Source organism: Heliangelus exortis, chromosome 17 (genome assembly GCF_036169615.1).
Source record: "Heliangelus exortis chromosome 17, bHelExo1.hap1, whole genome shotgun sequence".
Taxonomy (NCBI): Eukaryota; Metazoa; Chordata; class Aves; order Apodiformes; family Trochilidae; genus Heliangelus; species Heliangelus exortis.
Window position 1 is genome coordinate 5,248,217 of NC_092438.1, and position 17,912 is coordinate 5,266,128.

At 40.6% G+C, this 17,912-nt stretch overlaps 1 protein-coding gene across 2 annotated transcripts in view; it reads left to right on the forward strand.

The window, feature by feature from the left end:
• Positions 1-603: 603 nt before the first annotated feature.
• GRIN2A (glutamate ionotropic receptor NMDA type subunit 2A) overlaps positions 604-17,912 on the forward strand; it is a 139,999-nt gene continuing 122,690 nt past the window's right edge. For both annotated transcript variants that reach the window (XM_071760607.1, XM_071760608.1), the window contains exons 1-3: positions 604-896; positions 1,658-1,877; positions 3,369-3,791. In XM_071760607.1, the coding sequence (XP_071616708.1) occupies positions 3,387-3,791 (405 nt within the window). In that variant the 5' untranslated portion in view covers positions 604-896; positions 1,658-1,877; positions 3,369-3,386. The remainder of the gene's footprint in view (positions 897-1,657; positions 1,878-3,368; positions 3,792-17,912) is intronic.

A 17,912-nucleotide genomic window follows, 5' to 3' on the forward strand; every position in this document is an offset into this window, starting at 1 on the left:
GAGGGGATGCCCAGATGGCGCCAACTTCTAGAGAGCATTTTTGCGGTATTTGGCTGCGGTCTGGAGCTTTTCGAGCTGCTTTTGCTGCTGCTCCACATTCACTGCCCTGAGCCCATGGCCGGGACTTCTGGTTGACATCCTTCCACCAAGGGAAAGGAAAACACTGGAGCTTCCCGGGCTGCCAGCCTCTCGCCGGGGCTGTTAACGTGGGAAGAGTGCTCAAGTTTTCCACTCTTCTGCCCCAAACCTGGTGCTTTCCCCCAGATCTGACACCCCCTCCCCCGAATGTCTGGATCTGACTCATTCGCTGGTGCTTGTGGAAGCAGAACGGGGAGTAGCGGGGGGAGCCTTCAAAGTAGCCGCGATTGGTCTCGGTGTGACAAGGCGCCCGTGAGCTTCTCCCCCTGCAAAGGCGGCGGAGCGGCCCGGCCCGCAGCGGCCCCCGCGGGCGGCCGCCAGTGGATCCCGCCGCACCTCCAGGAACCGGCGCTGTCAGTCCCGCCGCTTCCTGGAAGCTGAGAGGAGTGCGGGGGCTCTGAGGCTGCCGTCCTGGGGAACTGCTGCAGCAAGAGTGCAATTGCCCTTTAAACAAAAAAAAAAAAAAAAAGAAAAAAAAAAAAAAAAGGGGGGGGGGGAGGGGAAAAATATGAAGACGCTTAAATGCCTCCTGCCAAAAGTAAAGAGCAATTCTCAGTTGCAATGGCTCTGCTAAAAGTTGATCATGCGGGATTTCAAACGCTAAAGGGCTGCCGGGCTTGCATTTACTGCGGTGGAAACAAGTTGCAGGATGAAATCCAGGCATTGAGGGACCTATTTTTCTCTTCGTGGTTTGCAAGGGAATCTACTGAAATGACTTTGAGCATCTTAAAGCTGGAACTATGTGGAGGGAGAATGCAGTAAGTATATCGCCTTTCGGCCAGCACTGATACGCGCTGGGAACGGGCTCGGTGGCGGCGGGCGGCGCGAAGGGATGGCAGCGCTGCCGGCTCTCCCGGCTTGGTGCTTGGCTTTTAGTTTCTGGTCAGCGCCGAGGACCAGTTAGGGAATGCCGGTTGCCTTTGCCTGACGCGCCAGCGTCCTACATTTAGCCGGGGTATCTTGGGGAATATCTTCATACAGGTTTGCTGGAAATAGTGGAGGAAAATATCCTTTTCGTGGAGTGATCTGGTAGAGTGTGTCCCCCTGGGTTTGTTTATGATAAATTGAGTACGAATCTGTTCCATTACAAGATCAAGAAGAGCTTTATCCCACTACGATTTAGCCGTTTTCCAGCTTGTTTTGAACCCTTGATCATGTGGATTACTTTGCTTGTAGCTGCTCTTCCCAGGTTTGATGTTTCTTCCCTCAGAGCCCAAACCCGTGCATTTCTCTTGGAAGCAAGTGAGCAGCTGGGAGCCTAGGATTTTCCTGACCTGGATAGGATGAGGAACATTTCCCGGACGGCTGCGGGCTCACGGGCGCTGCTTTTAGAAATACATTTAAGCTCTTTCATAAGTGAAAAGCGGGAGGGGGGAACTTTTGAGTCTAGTCACTTTATTTCGGTTCACTTGAGATGGAAACATATCCTCCCCCCCCGTCAAATCTCCAATCTGGCTAACAGCTTTTCATCGTCTCCTTTTCTCCTCCGTTGTCCCGTCCCGTCTCTCGCCGTGTCCAGTCCCCCTTTGCCTGTTTCCCTCTCCGCGTAGCTGCCCTCCCGGGATGCGATGTCGCTCGCAGGCTGCGGCGGGGATCACTCGTGCGGCTAGCGGCGCGGAGGCCGCCCCTGAGCCCGGGCACGGAGGGGCGCGACATGCCCGGGGCCACACCACCAACACCCGCAGCACCGGCACCGGCAGAACCGGCACCCGCCGCCGCTCCGTCTCCTGAGGCGCTGGGTACGTGGAGGGCGCCCCGAGGCCGCCAGGGGGCGCCATCGCGCCGCGGCCGGGGCAGCCGGGGGCGCTCCCGGTGCCGGGAGTTACGGAACGAACTGTGGCCGGAGCGGGCGGGGGGTGGGAGCGTGTCGTGTGGCGTTTATTTTTATAAATATTATTTCTTTGGGTCTGAAGGAAGATGAAGGGGCTTCGTGTCTGCGGGCGTTTAGGTTTGTTTGTGTCTCCCGCTTCCCGTGCTACCTCCGGTGCTGCGGCGGTGGGAACCTGGCCCAAACTGCAATGGCTTAGGAAGCATTGTGGCACTGATTTGCAATTAAATGATCTCTCAAGTGTTCATCTCCTTGTCTGCCCGCGAAAGGAGGTGATGATACAGCAAACCCTTGTCTTGGTGTCTATTTCAGGAGCAGATGATTCTGACTGATGATGGAGATAGGGCTGGGAGGTATGAAAGGGGGATCTGAAAAATGCCACTCCTGATTGGACAGCCCTGCTATTTTTTTCTGCGTGACGCTTTGCAACGAGCTTGGCTTTATGTGGCACAGGGACTCCCTCCTTGCAGCTAGCAGAAAGCCAGTTATGGGGGTGGAAATCCTCCAGGGCACAGAAACAGAGGGAGATCTTGCAGAGTCAGACCTGCTCTCCTTCTTCTCCCTCCTCAGACAGTTCAGATCACTTCTATGGCTCATCTCTCTCCATCCTACTCTATCTATATTCGGCCCCCTACAGAGATTCAGTGAAGACATGAAGTAAATCGATGTAGTGATGCTCATTTATTGAACACCCTTCCCTTCAACCCCAGTGACAGCTTCGTGCCTGAGATCAGCAGTCCTGAGATGCTCAAGTGAATGCCGTGTAAGAGGAGAGAGAAGAATTAAGATAGAATATTGTGCTTCTGATTCTGCTCCAGAAATGCAGTAGACTGTGCTTGAGCAGCAGCTGTCTAGGACAGATCTTCAGAAATAAACCAGCATGGTTCTGAGAGGCTGTGAGATGTATGGAGCATGTGAACTGGGTTTTCCAGCAGACCTCTGGCTTGCTTCTCTAGTTTTGAACTGAAGCATCTCTTCCTTTTGGACTGTATCTAAATTTTAAGTAGATGCTCAGGACAAAGGAAGATAGATTTCTTTATTTTACCTCTTTAGGATGGCAAGGTTAAAGAAAAGGATGATGATATATTTTTTTAATTATTTCAGTCACTTTAGTTTTGCTGGCCATCCAGAAAGGATTTTAATGGGTCTTTCCTCTGAAAATGTGCTACACTTCTTTGCCTTTCTTGCAAGAGACCAGTTGTAATACTGTCCTTGACAAACCAAATTTTTGGGGGGGTGTAAGAGACTTGAAGAGAAACTAAGGTGAAGAATGCATTGTAAAAAGCTGCTAAAGTTTGCATTGTGTCCTGAAGCTTTCTGTTTAAATGCTTCAGTGGAGATACACAGTATGTATTTTTTTCCTCTCTGTTGTTTTTCTCAAACAATGTGATCACTTTTACAGGGGATAAAGCTGGCAAAGATGAAGAAAATTGGCTGTGCTCTCCTGGTACTCCAAGCTCTTCTGGCGCCTTTGGATTTTGTTTGTGGAGCGGAGAAAAGTTATCCTGTCCTGAACATTGCAGTGATTCTGGGAAGGACCAAGTATATCACAGAGAGAGATATCAGAGGTCTCTGGACCAGGGAAATGTCAGCAGACCTGACTGTTGATGTCAATGTAGTGACCCTTCTGGTCAACCAGACTGACCCTAAGAGCATCATCACACATGTTTGCGACTTGATGTCAGGCACCAAGATCCATGGAGTGATTTTTGGAGATGATACGGATCAGGAGGCAGTAGCTCAGATTTTGGATTTTATTTCATCTCAGACTTCTATTCCAATTCTTGGAATTCATGGCGGGGCCTCCATGATAATGGCAGATAAGGTAGGAAAATTTATTTTAAAATTTTGCTAATGGTTTTAATTCACTGTGTTGGTTTATATAGTGAATAATCACTGCAGGCAGTTTAAAGGGGATTCTAATTCTCTCTGTACTTTAGGAAAAAAATGTATGGAACAGTGTACTCATCATCACACATCACTAATTGCACATCAAGTATTCCAAAATGTTTTTGGGTTCGTACTTGAAACTCGACTTTTGGTCAATTATAAAAGCAGTCCTAATGAAATTTTACTCTCGCATTGAATACTGGTCAGTTTAGAAGTTTTACTAGCAGTTATGACATATGGCTGTAAAAACAATATTAAAACAATAGATCAATAATATTATTTTAGGGATAAGATGTAAAATTATAAGCAGATATTCTATAGTGTTTGTAATAAACAACAAGCAATAGACCTAAATGTGTTTGAGGACAATAGTAGTAATAGGACAATATTATCCAATCCAAGATCAATCCAAGATCTGCACTCTTGTGATCCACTGCACTCTATAAATTAAGTATTCTTGCAAACTTGAACTAGCTTTTTTATTCACTATATTTATTAAATAGAACTTTTGTTAACTGCATGCTTCTGATTTCATACTATAGTTCATGAAAATGGACAATTGTTTTCTCAGTACTCAGGAGCTAATGATAAATTGTTGGAAAACATCTCTTTATGTAATCTGTTGTGACACTGTCAAATGATAAAAGTGATTCATGTGCCCAGCTCATCTTCCTGAATATTGTAACAATTAATTTAAAAATCCTTGCTGTCACTGCAGCATTATCTTGTAAAGCTATCACTGCTGTTTCTGAAGCAGTAGGTATTAGCACCTAGCATGCCCAAGCTCTCTGGCACTGACTGCTGCTTGGCCTGAAAATCTGAAAGCAGCTTCCACCATGGTGTAAAAGAGAGTAGCTGAAGAGGGAGTTTGATTGTGGGTTGTTGTTTACCTTTTTCCTCACACTCAGGGCTTTTCAATAGTAGTAACTTTTATTTCCTCATTTTTACACTTATAGGTTTCTTATTTATTACATGTTATTATTCCTTTTAAGTGGCTTTTGAATAGTGAAGAGCTCTTGGAATCCATATGAAAATAAAGTGGTCCAAATACCTTCTTTCATAACTTGAGTTGGGGGGAAAAGAAGGAAAGGTTCAATGATTAATCACAATTGAGGAATCAATCACAGCTCTGAACTTTTGAAACTTTTTACCTCTGGGAAAGAATTTTGTCCACTGGGGTAAGAGATCTGTCTCAGTACTTTGACTGGCCTCTCTTTAGAAGTGGTGAATTATAGCAGAGATTCTATAACAATGGTTTTGACATCTTGATTTTTATGGAAAGATCATTGCGGTCAACACTACTACAAATTTCAGGGACCAAGTTACAGAGGCAGTTGTTTCATGTATTGTTAAATTATTGTACATTCATCTTCATAAAGATGGCTTTGTATATCTTTAGAAATGTTATTTGATACATATTTCACTCAATTTTCCATGTCAGTGTAAGAACATTTGAAGATCTTGGCCAGTGCTGAGTGATGAAATACTGAGTGAAGTCCTTTCTGAACTGACTTCATGCTCAGTAGATGCAGGATGTTATCGATACAAATACATTTTTTTTTACTTTTATATAGGAATCTCTAGAAAACGAAAAAGATTGCATTTTTCTTATCTCCATAAGTTAATACTATTTTCATTGTGTGCTAGTATTGTCATTGTTATATCAATGTCTTTGATTTCAGGGGTTATATCACAGTTTGCTAATAAAACATTTTCATGCTGAAACTTGGCTCTAAAGATTTCCACTTGGGAAATCAAAGTTGTTCTTTTACCTGTTAAGACAGTCTAACACAGTTGTCTTCAGTCACTTGAACTGGTCAAAGGAATTATTTTTCCATGTGACTAAAATTACCTTAATTTTTACCTTGGCTTTTGTAATGTGCAATGTCTTGCAGCTGGGTTTGGAACATCACAATAGTGAGACTTGCATGTGTCACTCAATTAGCCATTCATTTAGGAATGAATTTCTGGGAGCTGCAGATGAAATTCACAGTGCTGTCACAAAGGCAGAGGAGATAAAGTCTGAGAGAGAAGGACTGCAAGTGTAAAATCTGTCTTCTGAGTCAGTGTCAGGATTTCAGCTTAAACACATGGGTGTTGCCTAAATTGTGAAGTTGATCGGTGCTTAAAGTCTTCTGTTTTTTTCCTATATTGAGGTGGTTGGATATGCAAAGATGATGCTTGGTCCCACTCTTGCTGTGTATGTAGCTCTCTGGCACTCTAGTAAGTGTCATTTATGTCCTTATTGTGTGGCTCTAACAGGTATTTTCCTCCTGTGTGGCATTATGCTGGCACTGTGCTTTAGATGACTTTTACTTCAAAATGTGTGCATGTGTAGGGTTTGCTTGTTTATAGTCTGCCAAGCACAGATGACACTAAGACAGCACAACAGTTCAGTGAGTTCTGTGCCAGGTGGTTCTGTCCTAAACATGAATGTGAATTAAACTGAAGGTACGGAATGAGAAGTCATCTATAATGACTCTATACTGCTAAAGAATTACTGGGATGACTCAGAGTAGATAAGCTTACCCTGTTCTCTGTGGTTAGTAAGTACTTTGTCAATGTGAATCTCGCATGGAGAATCATTTCTTTAAAATGAAAAAGTTGTTTTAGGTTTCTAAATATGAGATATGCCCACATTTGGAGTATGCAGTGGTGAATGCAGGATATACAGCTTTTGAAGTACTGAATCCCTGTGAGAACATCTGCTGTGAACAGTGGGTAGTTTAGGCTACTTCCTCCATTGGTCCAGCTGATTGTCCTCTGCTTTAGTTTGGTTAAAAAGTATTTGCACCATCTGAGGAGGTATGTTCCTTGAAATGGACTATGAAAATTGACAGGCATGTGAAACCAGCAAAACTGAAATGTTTTCTGAAACAGCTTTCATCTGACAGCTGCTGTTAAAACCCTAGCAATAAACCAGTGGAACACTTCAGGATGTAGAGTAGCTATCTGATCCCAACTGCACTGCAGAAGTACCCTTTGGGCAGTGCCACATACTCTGCCTCCAGCTGATTTTATCACCTGCTGTTGGCAGCAACTCTCCTGCCAATGAACGGCTCCTCGGCTTTGGTTTCCAATTGTGCCAGGCACTCAAAACATATTGAGATGTAGGATAGTCTACTGGAACAAGATGGGAATTGTCTGGGGCATCTGTGCCAACCTGCTGTGCATCAGCATCCCTTGGGCAATGCTGAGAACAGACTGGCTGTTTATTCATCTTGTGTCTGTTGACATTTCAGAGTTCTCAAACCAAACATTTACTTAGAAACTGTTTCCTGAATTGAGCATTTGGTTTTAAACTTACTTAGTTTGTTTCCCGGCATGCTATCATTATACTGTATTAAGGTATTTATAATACCTTTCTAAAAGAGAACATTGTTTGTTCTGTGGCAGTAGTAACAGATAAGGGAAACACACCTATGTGTTAAAAATACATCCAGGAATACTTAGTGGTTATGAACAATATTGCTTTTCCATATTGCAAAATTCTTTGTCTTGTTAGAATTCTTTGAAAGGCACAACAAAGCATTTTCTTGTCATGGAAGTACAACAGACAATTACCATGCACAGACAAAGAACATTTAAAGTAAGGGTAATTTTCTAGAAGGGCTATTACAAAGTGATACTTCTTGAAACAGCTTTGGAAATTTCATGTGAAATAAATACTTGCTTTTCCAAAAAAAAAAAACAAAAAACAAAAAACCCACAAAAAAACCAACAAAAAAACCCTTCAGTTTTCCTTCTTTACCCCCATCTTCCTCTAAAATAATAAACATGGAATCACAGAGCAATTGAATTTAGAAGGGATCCTGAGGTAACCCAGCTTAGCTCAGTGGTGAGCTAACATTCAAATCAGATCAGTTCACTTGGTCAAGTTTTGAGCTGAACACCACAGCCTCAGTGCAAAAATACCCTGTATTCCTGTAAATGGTGTTTCAGGTCTAGATTTAGTAGTTTGCACTATTCCATTGCACACAATATCTCCAGCTTCTGTCCCTTTTACAGAACTGGTTGGGAAGTTTATTTTTAGATAATCTCATTTTTAGTTTGAACTGCAAAAAAAATGTGCATTGCCCTCCTCTTGCAAATCTGTGTTTACCTGGCCATATACATAAAAGTCAATCTTAAATATGTTGTAAAACAAAGTGTCTTGCACATCCATAAAGATTTTTAGGGCCAGTCTCATAATCGGAAATTGTGCCTTTCATGTATAAATGCCATAATCAATGTCATTAAATGGTTTAAATGTGGTTGAGATCTGTCTTACAGAGGTCAGTGATGTGAGTGGATACAATATCTTGTGCTTTTCTTCAACAGTGCTCTGGGAGCATGAAGTGGCTGGGATTCAGGCTGATGGTTTACATTCCTATTTTGTACTATCACTGCTATGAGAAAGTAAAGCTTTAACAATGAGAGCTGTACCATTTGCTGCTTTGAGCTGTGCCTCAGAGCTTTGAGAGGCATCATAAACTTTCTTGCTCTCTCCCACTTTCCTTTTCTGAAATACTTTCCCATCTATTTTGAAGAGATGACTGTATTATTCCTAATTCTCTTGTCCACACAAAAGTTTCCCTTTTAATTTAGCAAAGGAAAGCATGGAAGATTTTCTGGGATGCTCAGAGTGGACTTGAAGTTTCAGTCTCATAGGCTTGAAAGGGAGGGACATTTCGATTTAATTTTACTAAGTAAAAGGAAGATAATATTGACAAAATAGGAAATTTCTGTAACTGATAAGCAGATTGTAGGAAAATCTAAATCTAGAGTTCATTTGATTTAATGTAGCTCAGGTGTGATTAAATGTTTATTTTTATAGTTGAGGCATTGAGGCTGAGCCCAGGATGCAAGGTGGTTCCTATAAACCACTTATTTAGGAGTTGAGTGCTTGGCTAGACTTGGATCCAGTCATCTGCAGTAAGAGCAGGGAGTAAGAGCACTCTGCACTGCTCAGGTACTGTTTTCTTTCTCTTCAAATTGTCTGGTTTTACAGTTCTTGAAAATAAAAATACATAAGTGTCTTATTGTTGAGTAACAGCATTTTAAAATGCTAGTAAGCCACTGTTGTAGGTTATCCACACAACCTCTAAACTGTTGCGGCGAGCCTTCTTTCTTTCGGGGACTCAGTTCTTCTCCGGGAGCTCTTCCCTGCTGTTCCTCTCCTCAGGCGTCTTCATCTGCTTCTGACTCTGCTTCTGGGAGCATGCCTTTTACCTAGCCCTTCAGCCCCACCCATTTCTGGCTGGGGCAGGCCCTAATTAGTGGGCACACCTGGGCTTAAGCTCCCAGTTCATTATCAGTGACACCTGAGGACTTGTGGTCTTCTCTACATTTCCCCCCTTTTTTGTTGTTTGTTGAAAAAAAAAATAAACTTCATTTTTTCAATAGGCCTTAACATTTTCGTTATTTTTCAACATTTACAACAATTTACAATTCATTTTTTTTGAAACATTTTTACAATTCATTTTTAAAACATTTCAAACATTTTTACAATAATTTATAAAGTAGACGCTTCAGGCCCCGCGAGACACTCAGCTAAGAGCATCGAGGGGGGCGCCGGATAAACATTTTTCAATAAATATATTTCTCGAAGTAAACGCTTCGGGCCCCGCAGGACACTCAGCTAAGAGCATCGAGGGGGCGCCGGATAAACGTTTAATTATTTTCATTATTTTTATTTTTTCTTAGCCTTTATGGAGAGAAAGTTCAGGCTCTTACCGGCCTTTTTTGCTTTGGTCTTTATTATCAGCAGGAGATGAGGTCTCATGAGCACCAGCTCAGCTTTCGCTGGTACTCGCCACCTCGGAATGCCTGGCCATGCAGAGACTTCTCCGAGCATTCGGCGCACCAGTCTTATCGCGTGTCCCTAGGGCCCCGTTTTCAGGACCGCGCTATCGCGTGTCCCTGGGGGCTCCGTTTCAGGACCGCGTTGTGTGTCCCTGGGAGGCTCCGTTTCAGGACCACGTTATCGCGTGTCCCTGGGAGGCTCCGTTTCAGGACCGCACTGACTTGATGCGCACTCAGAGCTCCGCTTCGGCTTCAGCATTCCTTGGGTTTGAGTTCCACGCGTCAACTCGCTGCGCCTTTCGAGCCTCATTCTTCTCTCCCGCCTGGCTCGCCATTCCGGGCTGTTGTATCTTGCCGTGCTGGGCTTCTATTTTGAGCTTCTACACGCCGCCTTCCGCATTTAAGCCTGGCCTTGTGGAGCTTGTTCCCGTGGTTGCGTTTTTGGAGCTCTTTTTCTAGAGCGTCCCGCACCACTGTGGTGTCTCCATCTGACGTGGTTGCGTATTTCAAAGCTCTTTTTATCGCCTTTCGCATTTAAGCCAGGCTTTGTAGAGCTTCCCGCACCAACGTGGTCGTGTAGAGCTTCCTATATTACCTCAGTGTTCACGGCTGCTCTTGTTGCCCGCATTCTCCACCAGATGTTGCGGCGAGCCTTCTTTCTTTCGGGGACTCAGTTCTTCTCCGGGAGCTCTTCCCTGCTGTTCCTCTCCTCAGGCGTCTTCATCTGCTTCTGACTCTGCTTCTGGGAGCATGCCTTTTACCTAGCCCTTCAGCCCCACCCATTTCTGGCTGGGGCAGGCCCTAATTAGTGGGCACACCTGGGCTTAAGCTCCCAGTTCATTATCAGTGACACCTGAGGACTTGTGGTCTTCTCTACACTAAACTACTGTGTGCCTATTGGCAATTATAACACAGCATACTCAGAGCAGTAAAAGATCTTCAGCATGATTTTCTGATGGTGTCTTTGGAATTTTTTTCCCAGGGGCATTCTCAAATATAAAATCCAAATATTTTCTCTTCGAGGTACATAATAATAATAACAGACTATGATAAAGTGTGTAAGACACTTATGGTAATCAGAATATATCCAGAGAACATACCTGAAAATATTAATCTGAATAAAATTAGGCCGTGAGCAGAACAGAAGGGTCTTAATATCATGTCAAGCACATTCTTAATGTTCAATCTATTAATTACTTTGAGATACTATTTGTTTTATTTGAATAAACAGTTTAGTAGTGTGTTTTATTTGACACTTATTTGAACTATTTAACTCGAAGAATTTCTTTTTTTTTTTTTTTTTTTTTTTTTTTTTTTTTCACTTGCTTGAAGGATATCTAGGGTAGATCTGCCTACATCAGTGACGATATAGAGAGCTTTGTTTAGATTAACAGAGAAACTTTACAGTCCACAGCTGTTTTATAAAATCTGGGGTCATCTGGGCTGTCTTTGCATGCACTCTTTTCTCCCCCTCTTCCTTTCTTCTTTACTGGAGCTATGAAGTTGTGTGGATTTTACTGAGAGAGCCCAGTCTGGATTGTCTTCACACCATCTGTCACCATGTTGTTGGTTTAAATCCTTAAGATATTTTCATCTGTACTTCACTGAAATAAATAAAACTGTAGCAGCATCATTGGCTATTTAAATTAGATTTAGACTTAATGTCCTTAAGAGAAAGATCCTGTGCTTGTAATTGAGGTGCACAGATGTAAAAATGTACAGTTTGTAAAAATGGACATGGTTTAATTCTCTCAGTGCAGAGCTCTACTGACCCTGCATGTTCACCCTTTACTTGAGGGCCCACTCTCTGAAGATGGAGGTCTTGTGGCCCCAGAGAGGCTCATGGATTATGCTTGGGTCTCCTCATTGATTCTAGGAAAATGTTTTGTGCTGTTCTGTAGATGCATAGCAACTAACAAGCATATTTTTTTTTTTTTTTTTTTTTTTTTTAAAGTATTTGCACTAAAAGAAAGCATGCTAGAATGAAAGCAAGCATGCCCACAGTGATGTACCTTCCTCTGTCCTGAGGCTTCATGTATTGGGTCAGGGAAAAGTTGAGACTCACAAGCTCTGTGTGAAACTGAAGCTGAAAATATGCTTGGTTAGAATTGGGAATATTTCAGAGAGAAGTTAAAGTATGTAGAAGAAATGTGGTATAATAGCTGGAAAAACCCCAGGAAAGTTAGTTTGTTTCCTGATAAGCAAATGTCATATTCCTTCTTGCAGATGGAGGTTACTTCGTTTCCAGTCAGTGAAAGTTTGTGGTATGCAGTTCCTTCAACTTCTTTTGCAAGTGATCTTTTGTTTTGTATTTAGTCACAATCCGGTCTGAGAAAGATAGGTTGGTTTTTTTCATATGCATGCAGGTTCTTATCCCTGCTTTCTTCCAGGTGCTATTGCTGGAGGTGGAAAGGAAGGGTAAGAGATCAAAAGGTTGTGATGTTTAAACTTTTAATATTTTTCTTCAAGTACTTTTATCTCCTCTCAGGATAGAGCTTATAAGTAATAATGGTCTGGTGTGTTGAATTGGCTGAGGGTAATGTAATTTCCCAGTAGGATCATGTACACCCATCTCTGAGCAGCCTGGATAGTGTAGATTTTCTTAAGGTCAAGACTATTCACCTTTGAACTTCAGAATTACATACCCCTTCACTTGGTTTTGAGTAAGCTCTCTTGAGGAGGTGCTTCATTACCACATGGCTCTACAGTCCATGTTTTAGGCTTTATATTTCTATCATAGGCTTGGGAAAGTAATTTCCTTCTAAGCTTTTAATGAAGATAGGCTGGACTGTTTCCTAGCCATAAGTTACCTGCAGCAGCATGACTGAAAACACCAGTCCTGGTCTTGCTCCACATCCTCTGCTCAGTGTGCATAACTATTTATTTATAGACTTTCTTTTGTACATCTCAGGGAGAGATATTTTGATAAACGTGTTTCATTCTAGAGATTTATGGGTGGGTACCTGCTTATCTTTTCCTTTTGTTTACCTTTCTTGACAGTGTGTTGTGGCTTTTTTTGTGTCCTTACTTTTGGTTAGAGATTTCTACTAGTAATTTTGTTGATACGAAGTTTTGTCTGTCTGTGCTGACCTGCTTGCTACTGCATGTGACTAGAATTAATGGTAGGACTGCTTTGTTTTCACTACATTGATTTTGTGTCCAGTGGAAACACAGTGCATGTGTAGAACCACTATGAAAGAGGAAAGAGCAGGGATTTTATTGCCACCTTCAAGCTCAACACAATTTATAATAAAATTAAGAATGCTGGTTATAATTGGATAAAGAGAAAAGAGAATTAATCTGTTCTAAGCATGCAGCATTGCTGAATGAGTTGCTTTTAGGAATTACAAAACATGTAATTTGTCTAATAATTATATATTTTTTTGTGTGAGGTTAATTAAGAATTCTGGGTAAATTCTGTTGGCAGAGATATCAGCTTTATATGTAGTACCTAAATGGAAGAAGATAAGACTTGTGAATTCATCCTAAACAAACAGATGGAAAAAAATCTGGATAGTGTTTGTATCCTAATGAAGTGCCATTTAGGTGCTCTGGTTGTTTTCAATAGTCACGTTATCATTGTAGTCAATAATCTAACCCTGTCCTTTGTTCATTTTGATCCATGTGCCATCCCCTCCTCTCTTCTTTCTCCATCTGTGTTTGAACTATTGTCATTTGCAAAGAGGCTGAAATGTCCTGTTGTGGAATCTGGTTTCTAGTGAAAAATCTTATGGAGTACTTGGATGTTTGGCATGCAAAATGTTGAGCTCTACTGATTAACTGTGTAACAGAAAATTGGTATATAATTTCTTAAGAGAAATATTTGCTTCATTTGCTTGCTCATAAGCAAATAGCAAGAGTTTGTTTAGAGTTAGTTTGTCTTATCCAGGCCATTCTGTAGGCAAATTTCCTTCCACCAATCCTCTGCTTCCAGACATCTCCCTGTTACACAGTTTTCCTTCGTCTGCATTTCTATTTCTACTTTATAGTTGGCTGCCATCCTACTATTAGAGTTAGGGTAGCTGTTTTGTTTTGTTTTTTGTTTGCTTTGGTTTTTTTTTTCTGTTTGTTTGTTTTGTTTTTTTCCCCATTTATTGCCTTTGTTCACTCCTAGAAGGAGCAAGGTCATCTAGGAGAGACTAAACCTCCCATATTAAAAATACTTATCCTTTAATGTTAGAAGTATTGAGACTCTTTCAGTGCGTATTAACACAGATGATAGTTGTGCTGAAATGTGATTAATTGAAGTAAACAAGAATTACCTGGAATCCCAAGAAGAAAGTAAAATCTGCCCTGACTTTAAGCCAAACCTGTTCATAGTTAATAAGCAGAAAATAGAGGAAGGATGAAAAACTAAGATGAGAGAGAGTAATGTTGATGGGGAGCTGAGATAAATGCAATAGAAGTTACTGATGAAGGTGAACTACTTGTGAAGGAAGAAATATGAGGAAACCAAAAGCATTCAAAACTCCAGTTTCCATCTTGTTATCTCTTTGATATCTCATTCTGGCCTTGGGGTATGGGGTGTCTTCTGTCTTAAATACTTACAAAGGGCAACTTCTGTGCAAGGGCTTTTCCTGGTGCAGTGTAGGGAGTCTGGGCTGTAGTTAATTATATAAAAGTTAATGTATTGAAGTCTGCATGTTTCTCTTCTAATGTAATTTAAAATTTCTCTACTGCTATTATATGTTTTTCTTTAACCCTGGTACAGGGTCAGACTTTCCTAAATATACACAAGCACCCTAGTTTATTTTGCTGTGCGCTTGGATGGCTACTGTATCCAGCTTCAATGTCGTTCTTTGTAAACATCAGTTTCTATACAAAATAGTTTTAAAAATAATTCTGATTTTTATGTACTTTTTTCTTGTAATATATGTACTTTTTTCTCTGTATGAATGTGTGTTCATTTTGTTCCAGGTCTTTGCAGAGCAGGGGGGCTACTGCCTTGGATTTTAGGAACTGGCATTTGAAAATATGATTCCCCTTTATAAATAATTTTCAATTAAATTTATCTGAATTTCAGGTCGTCTTTTAGAAGCTTGAGAATACCTCTGGACAAGATAGACTGGCACTTAATATATATGAAAATAAATTGCTTTCCACAGTGTTAAGTGGCTCACTGATTCTGTAGTCGTGCCTGTATGCGAATGTGTTTTGCTGTTGCTTTAAAATTTTTTGAGACTCGTGTTTACTGGCACTTGTAACTTAGCTTATTATATGCACAGAGCAAAGTTGTAGATTGTGAATTACATAAAGGCTGGTGTTGACTAAATGGCTGGTTGAAAATGAGCAGTGTCTTCAGAGAACAGAGTACAGGAAAATCTCAAACTAGGATACCTTTTGGCTCTTTGCAGAGGAAGCTCAGTTGTGGAAAGGAAAACCAGAAGTTTGCATGATTTATTTTTATTTCCCCTCAGGCTGGCTAAAGACAACAAATGATTTTCATGGCACTTTCCAGATACACTGTCTGTCTTCTAGTCTTACTAATTTAAAAAGTCTATACAGGTTTTCCTTCTTCTAATCTTTTCCCCAGGTCAGGATATAGGCTTCTGGCTACAATCTCTTTTGCTTTCCTGTTGTTGTTCTTTGCTATCCATCACGATTTTATAGCATAACTTACTGGACTATTTCCAGTGGTCAGTGAATATGTGAAATCACAATAAGAAGCTGACTTAAGACAGGTATTATAAAAACTCTTCATGTTTAAAATATCCTGACCAGTAGTTCAGTAGCTTCTCACTAAATACCAGTATTTTCTCATTTCCACTTTCTCATAAAAACACATCCCATGGTCTGTGAATTAAAATTTGGATTGTTAACCAGTCAATAGTTTATAGGAGAGCCAGCTGTCCCCTGCAGCACTAATGGTCACTGGACAACATTAATGGTCACTGAAGCCTTACCAGTCTCTTGGTGTTTGCTTTAGTTGTTTTCTTGCTGTTTAAGCACGTGCTGGTTCTCCTTTTCCTTGTATGAGGTGACAATTGGCTTGAGAGAAGCTGTTTCTCTGATTTACCTTATGCACAGTACAAGGCAGAGATCTTAATAGTGAGTTATTTCATCCAGTAATAAAATTTAATGATCCAGCTCAGTAATCCTTAATCCAATGTAAGTCCTGTTGATTTGCAATGAACACCTCAGTGGACACTGTCCAGAATCAGTGGACAACTTAAGTCAAAATGAGAATTAATTTTTGTTCATTTTGTTCTTCTTTTTTTTTTTTTTTTTCTCTGTCTGATAAGTAAAGTATAGGCATGCAAAACTTTAGTTTTAAATAGCTGCTGCTGCAAACAATTCTCTAGATCATGAAAGGTATCTCTAAATCCTGAGGAGTTTACTTCTACTAGGAAAGGACACCATCTATACTTACAGCATCCAGAGTCTTAGTAGAAGGAAAAAATCCTGCTTATGGGATCCTGGCTGAGATATGATTAATTTCATTTTGAAGTAAAGGACTAGGAGCAGGTTCAAAGTAAGCAAATACCTTAAATATTTAGTCTTTTAATGCTTACTTAAATGCTTTTCCTAAAGATTTGAATGCTGCAATGTAATGAGAAAATGAAGGGGGTCTGCCTTTTTAATAAGGGCACTAATATGTTTTCTCTATAAAAAGCAAAAAGATCAGACATAGACTCTTAATATTTGAGGTGGGAGGTCCAAGCACCATATTAGATTTAAGCCATATTTTGCTTAAAAGAGCAGTTGCTAGTTAGGGGAATGATTGGGAATGTTGAGGGCTGTAGTGGTACTGAGGGTGCTCTCTTTCAAATACTCACTGATGAAATATCTTGTTGTCATGGTACTTGGTTTTACTTAAGTTAAACTTGATATTCTGTTTAAACTTCACTTTAGTAATTAGATTTTTGTTTTATCAGGTCACTTAAAGGTTTCATTTGCATGCTTGACCCAGTTAAAAACTCTGTTATTGAAACAGCTTCTCTGATTCAGCTCAGACAGTGGTATATTTTCCTTCTTAACAAGCATTCTATTGTTGTATTAAAAAAAAATAAATTCTCCCTTAGCTTCTTTTTAAATAAAGTATGTACAATAAGTCTACTCCCCATCGAGCTGGTTTAATAATTCGTTTTTCCATCTGCAGAGAGCCAATTCCCAAAGTAACTTCAAAGAGCCTTGCCTGAGTAAAAGCTTCCAGCTTTGGAGCAACAAAGATTACAGAAATATGCTTATGCAATAGCTTGAAACCTCTGGTTATCTTGGCTTGGAGGCTAAAGCTGAAGTTTTGCTTCTATTATTCTTTTACTATAAGCCTTAAATGTTTGCAACTGAAAGTTTTACTGCCACTTTGCTTTTGTCTCCCGTGGTAACTGCACAGGGGGATGTGTTATGCAAGTGCTCAGATGTGGCATCTGTAAGCTCAAGGGGGAGCAATGGCTTTCTGGGTCTTGAGGTGATCTCATTTGTAACTTTACCAAGAAAACAACAGCAAACATCAGGCTTGACATAAACTGCCTATAGACATGTCTGAAGACTTGCAACAGCAAATACAGAGTATCAGTTATATTTTAGATTTAATCCAGCCTGATCTGTGCAGGCTTTAATCAAAGTATGAAGCAGCTTCAAGTGGAACAGCTCCTGGAACAGTGGTATCTTCCCTTCATTTTTAAAATGTTCTGTGTTAACACATGTAATCTCTCAGCTTCCTAAAAATAAAAGCAGTCCCCTGCCCAAAACATAAATAGATACAAGATAAATATTTTATATCTAATATGCATGTCATGTTTTTCAGTACAGTAGCAAATACCAAGTAGTTAAAATGGCCAACAGATTGTGAGAATCTGCTTCATAAAATTGTAGCATATATGTACTTGTCTTTATTTCTGTGGTCTTCCTAGCTGGAAAGTGTGCTTTACACATAGAATTCCAGTCCAGTCTTTGTCATAATTTTGGAGAAATGCTGATTAATTTTTTTTCTTTGTCAAAAATTCCTGTCTGAAAACTAGTGTGTCTGGGATTTGTCCTAAATTAATTTCCTGTGGAGAGAAGGGCTTTGAGTTTGGTCTCAGTACAATGGCTCTTCTGGGTAATAATATCTGTCAGTAGAAATGCACCACTTGGATTTTAACTGAAGCTATTTCAGATCTTAATTTTTGGCTTAATCTAATCCCTACCACAAGCAAATCTAATTCTGGCATACTATTTCAATTGCACAGACTTCTCATTTCTGACTAAGGATTGGAAGGATTAACCCAGATTTTAGCAGTTCTCTCCATGACTGGGTGGATAGGATTAAAATCACTGTGCTGCTCATTGT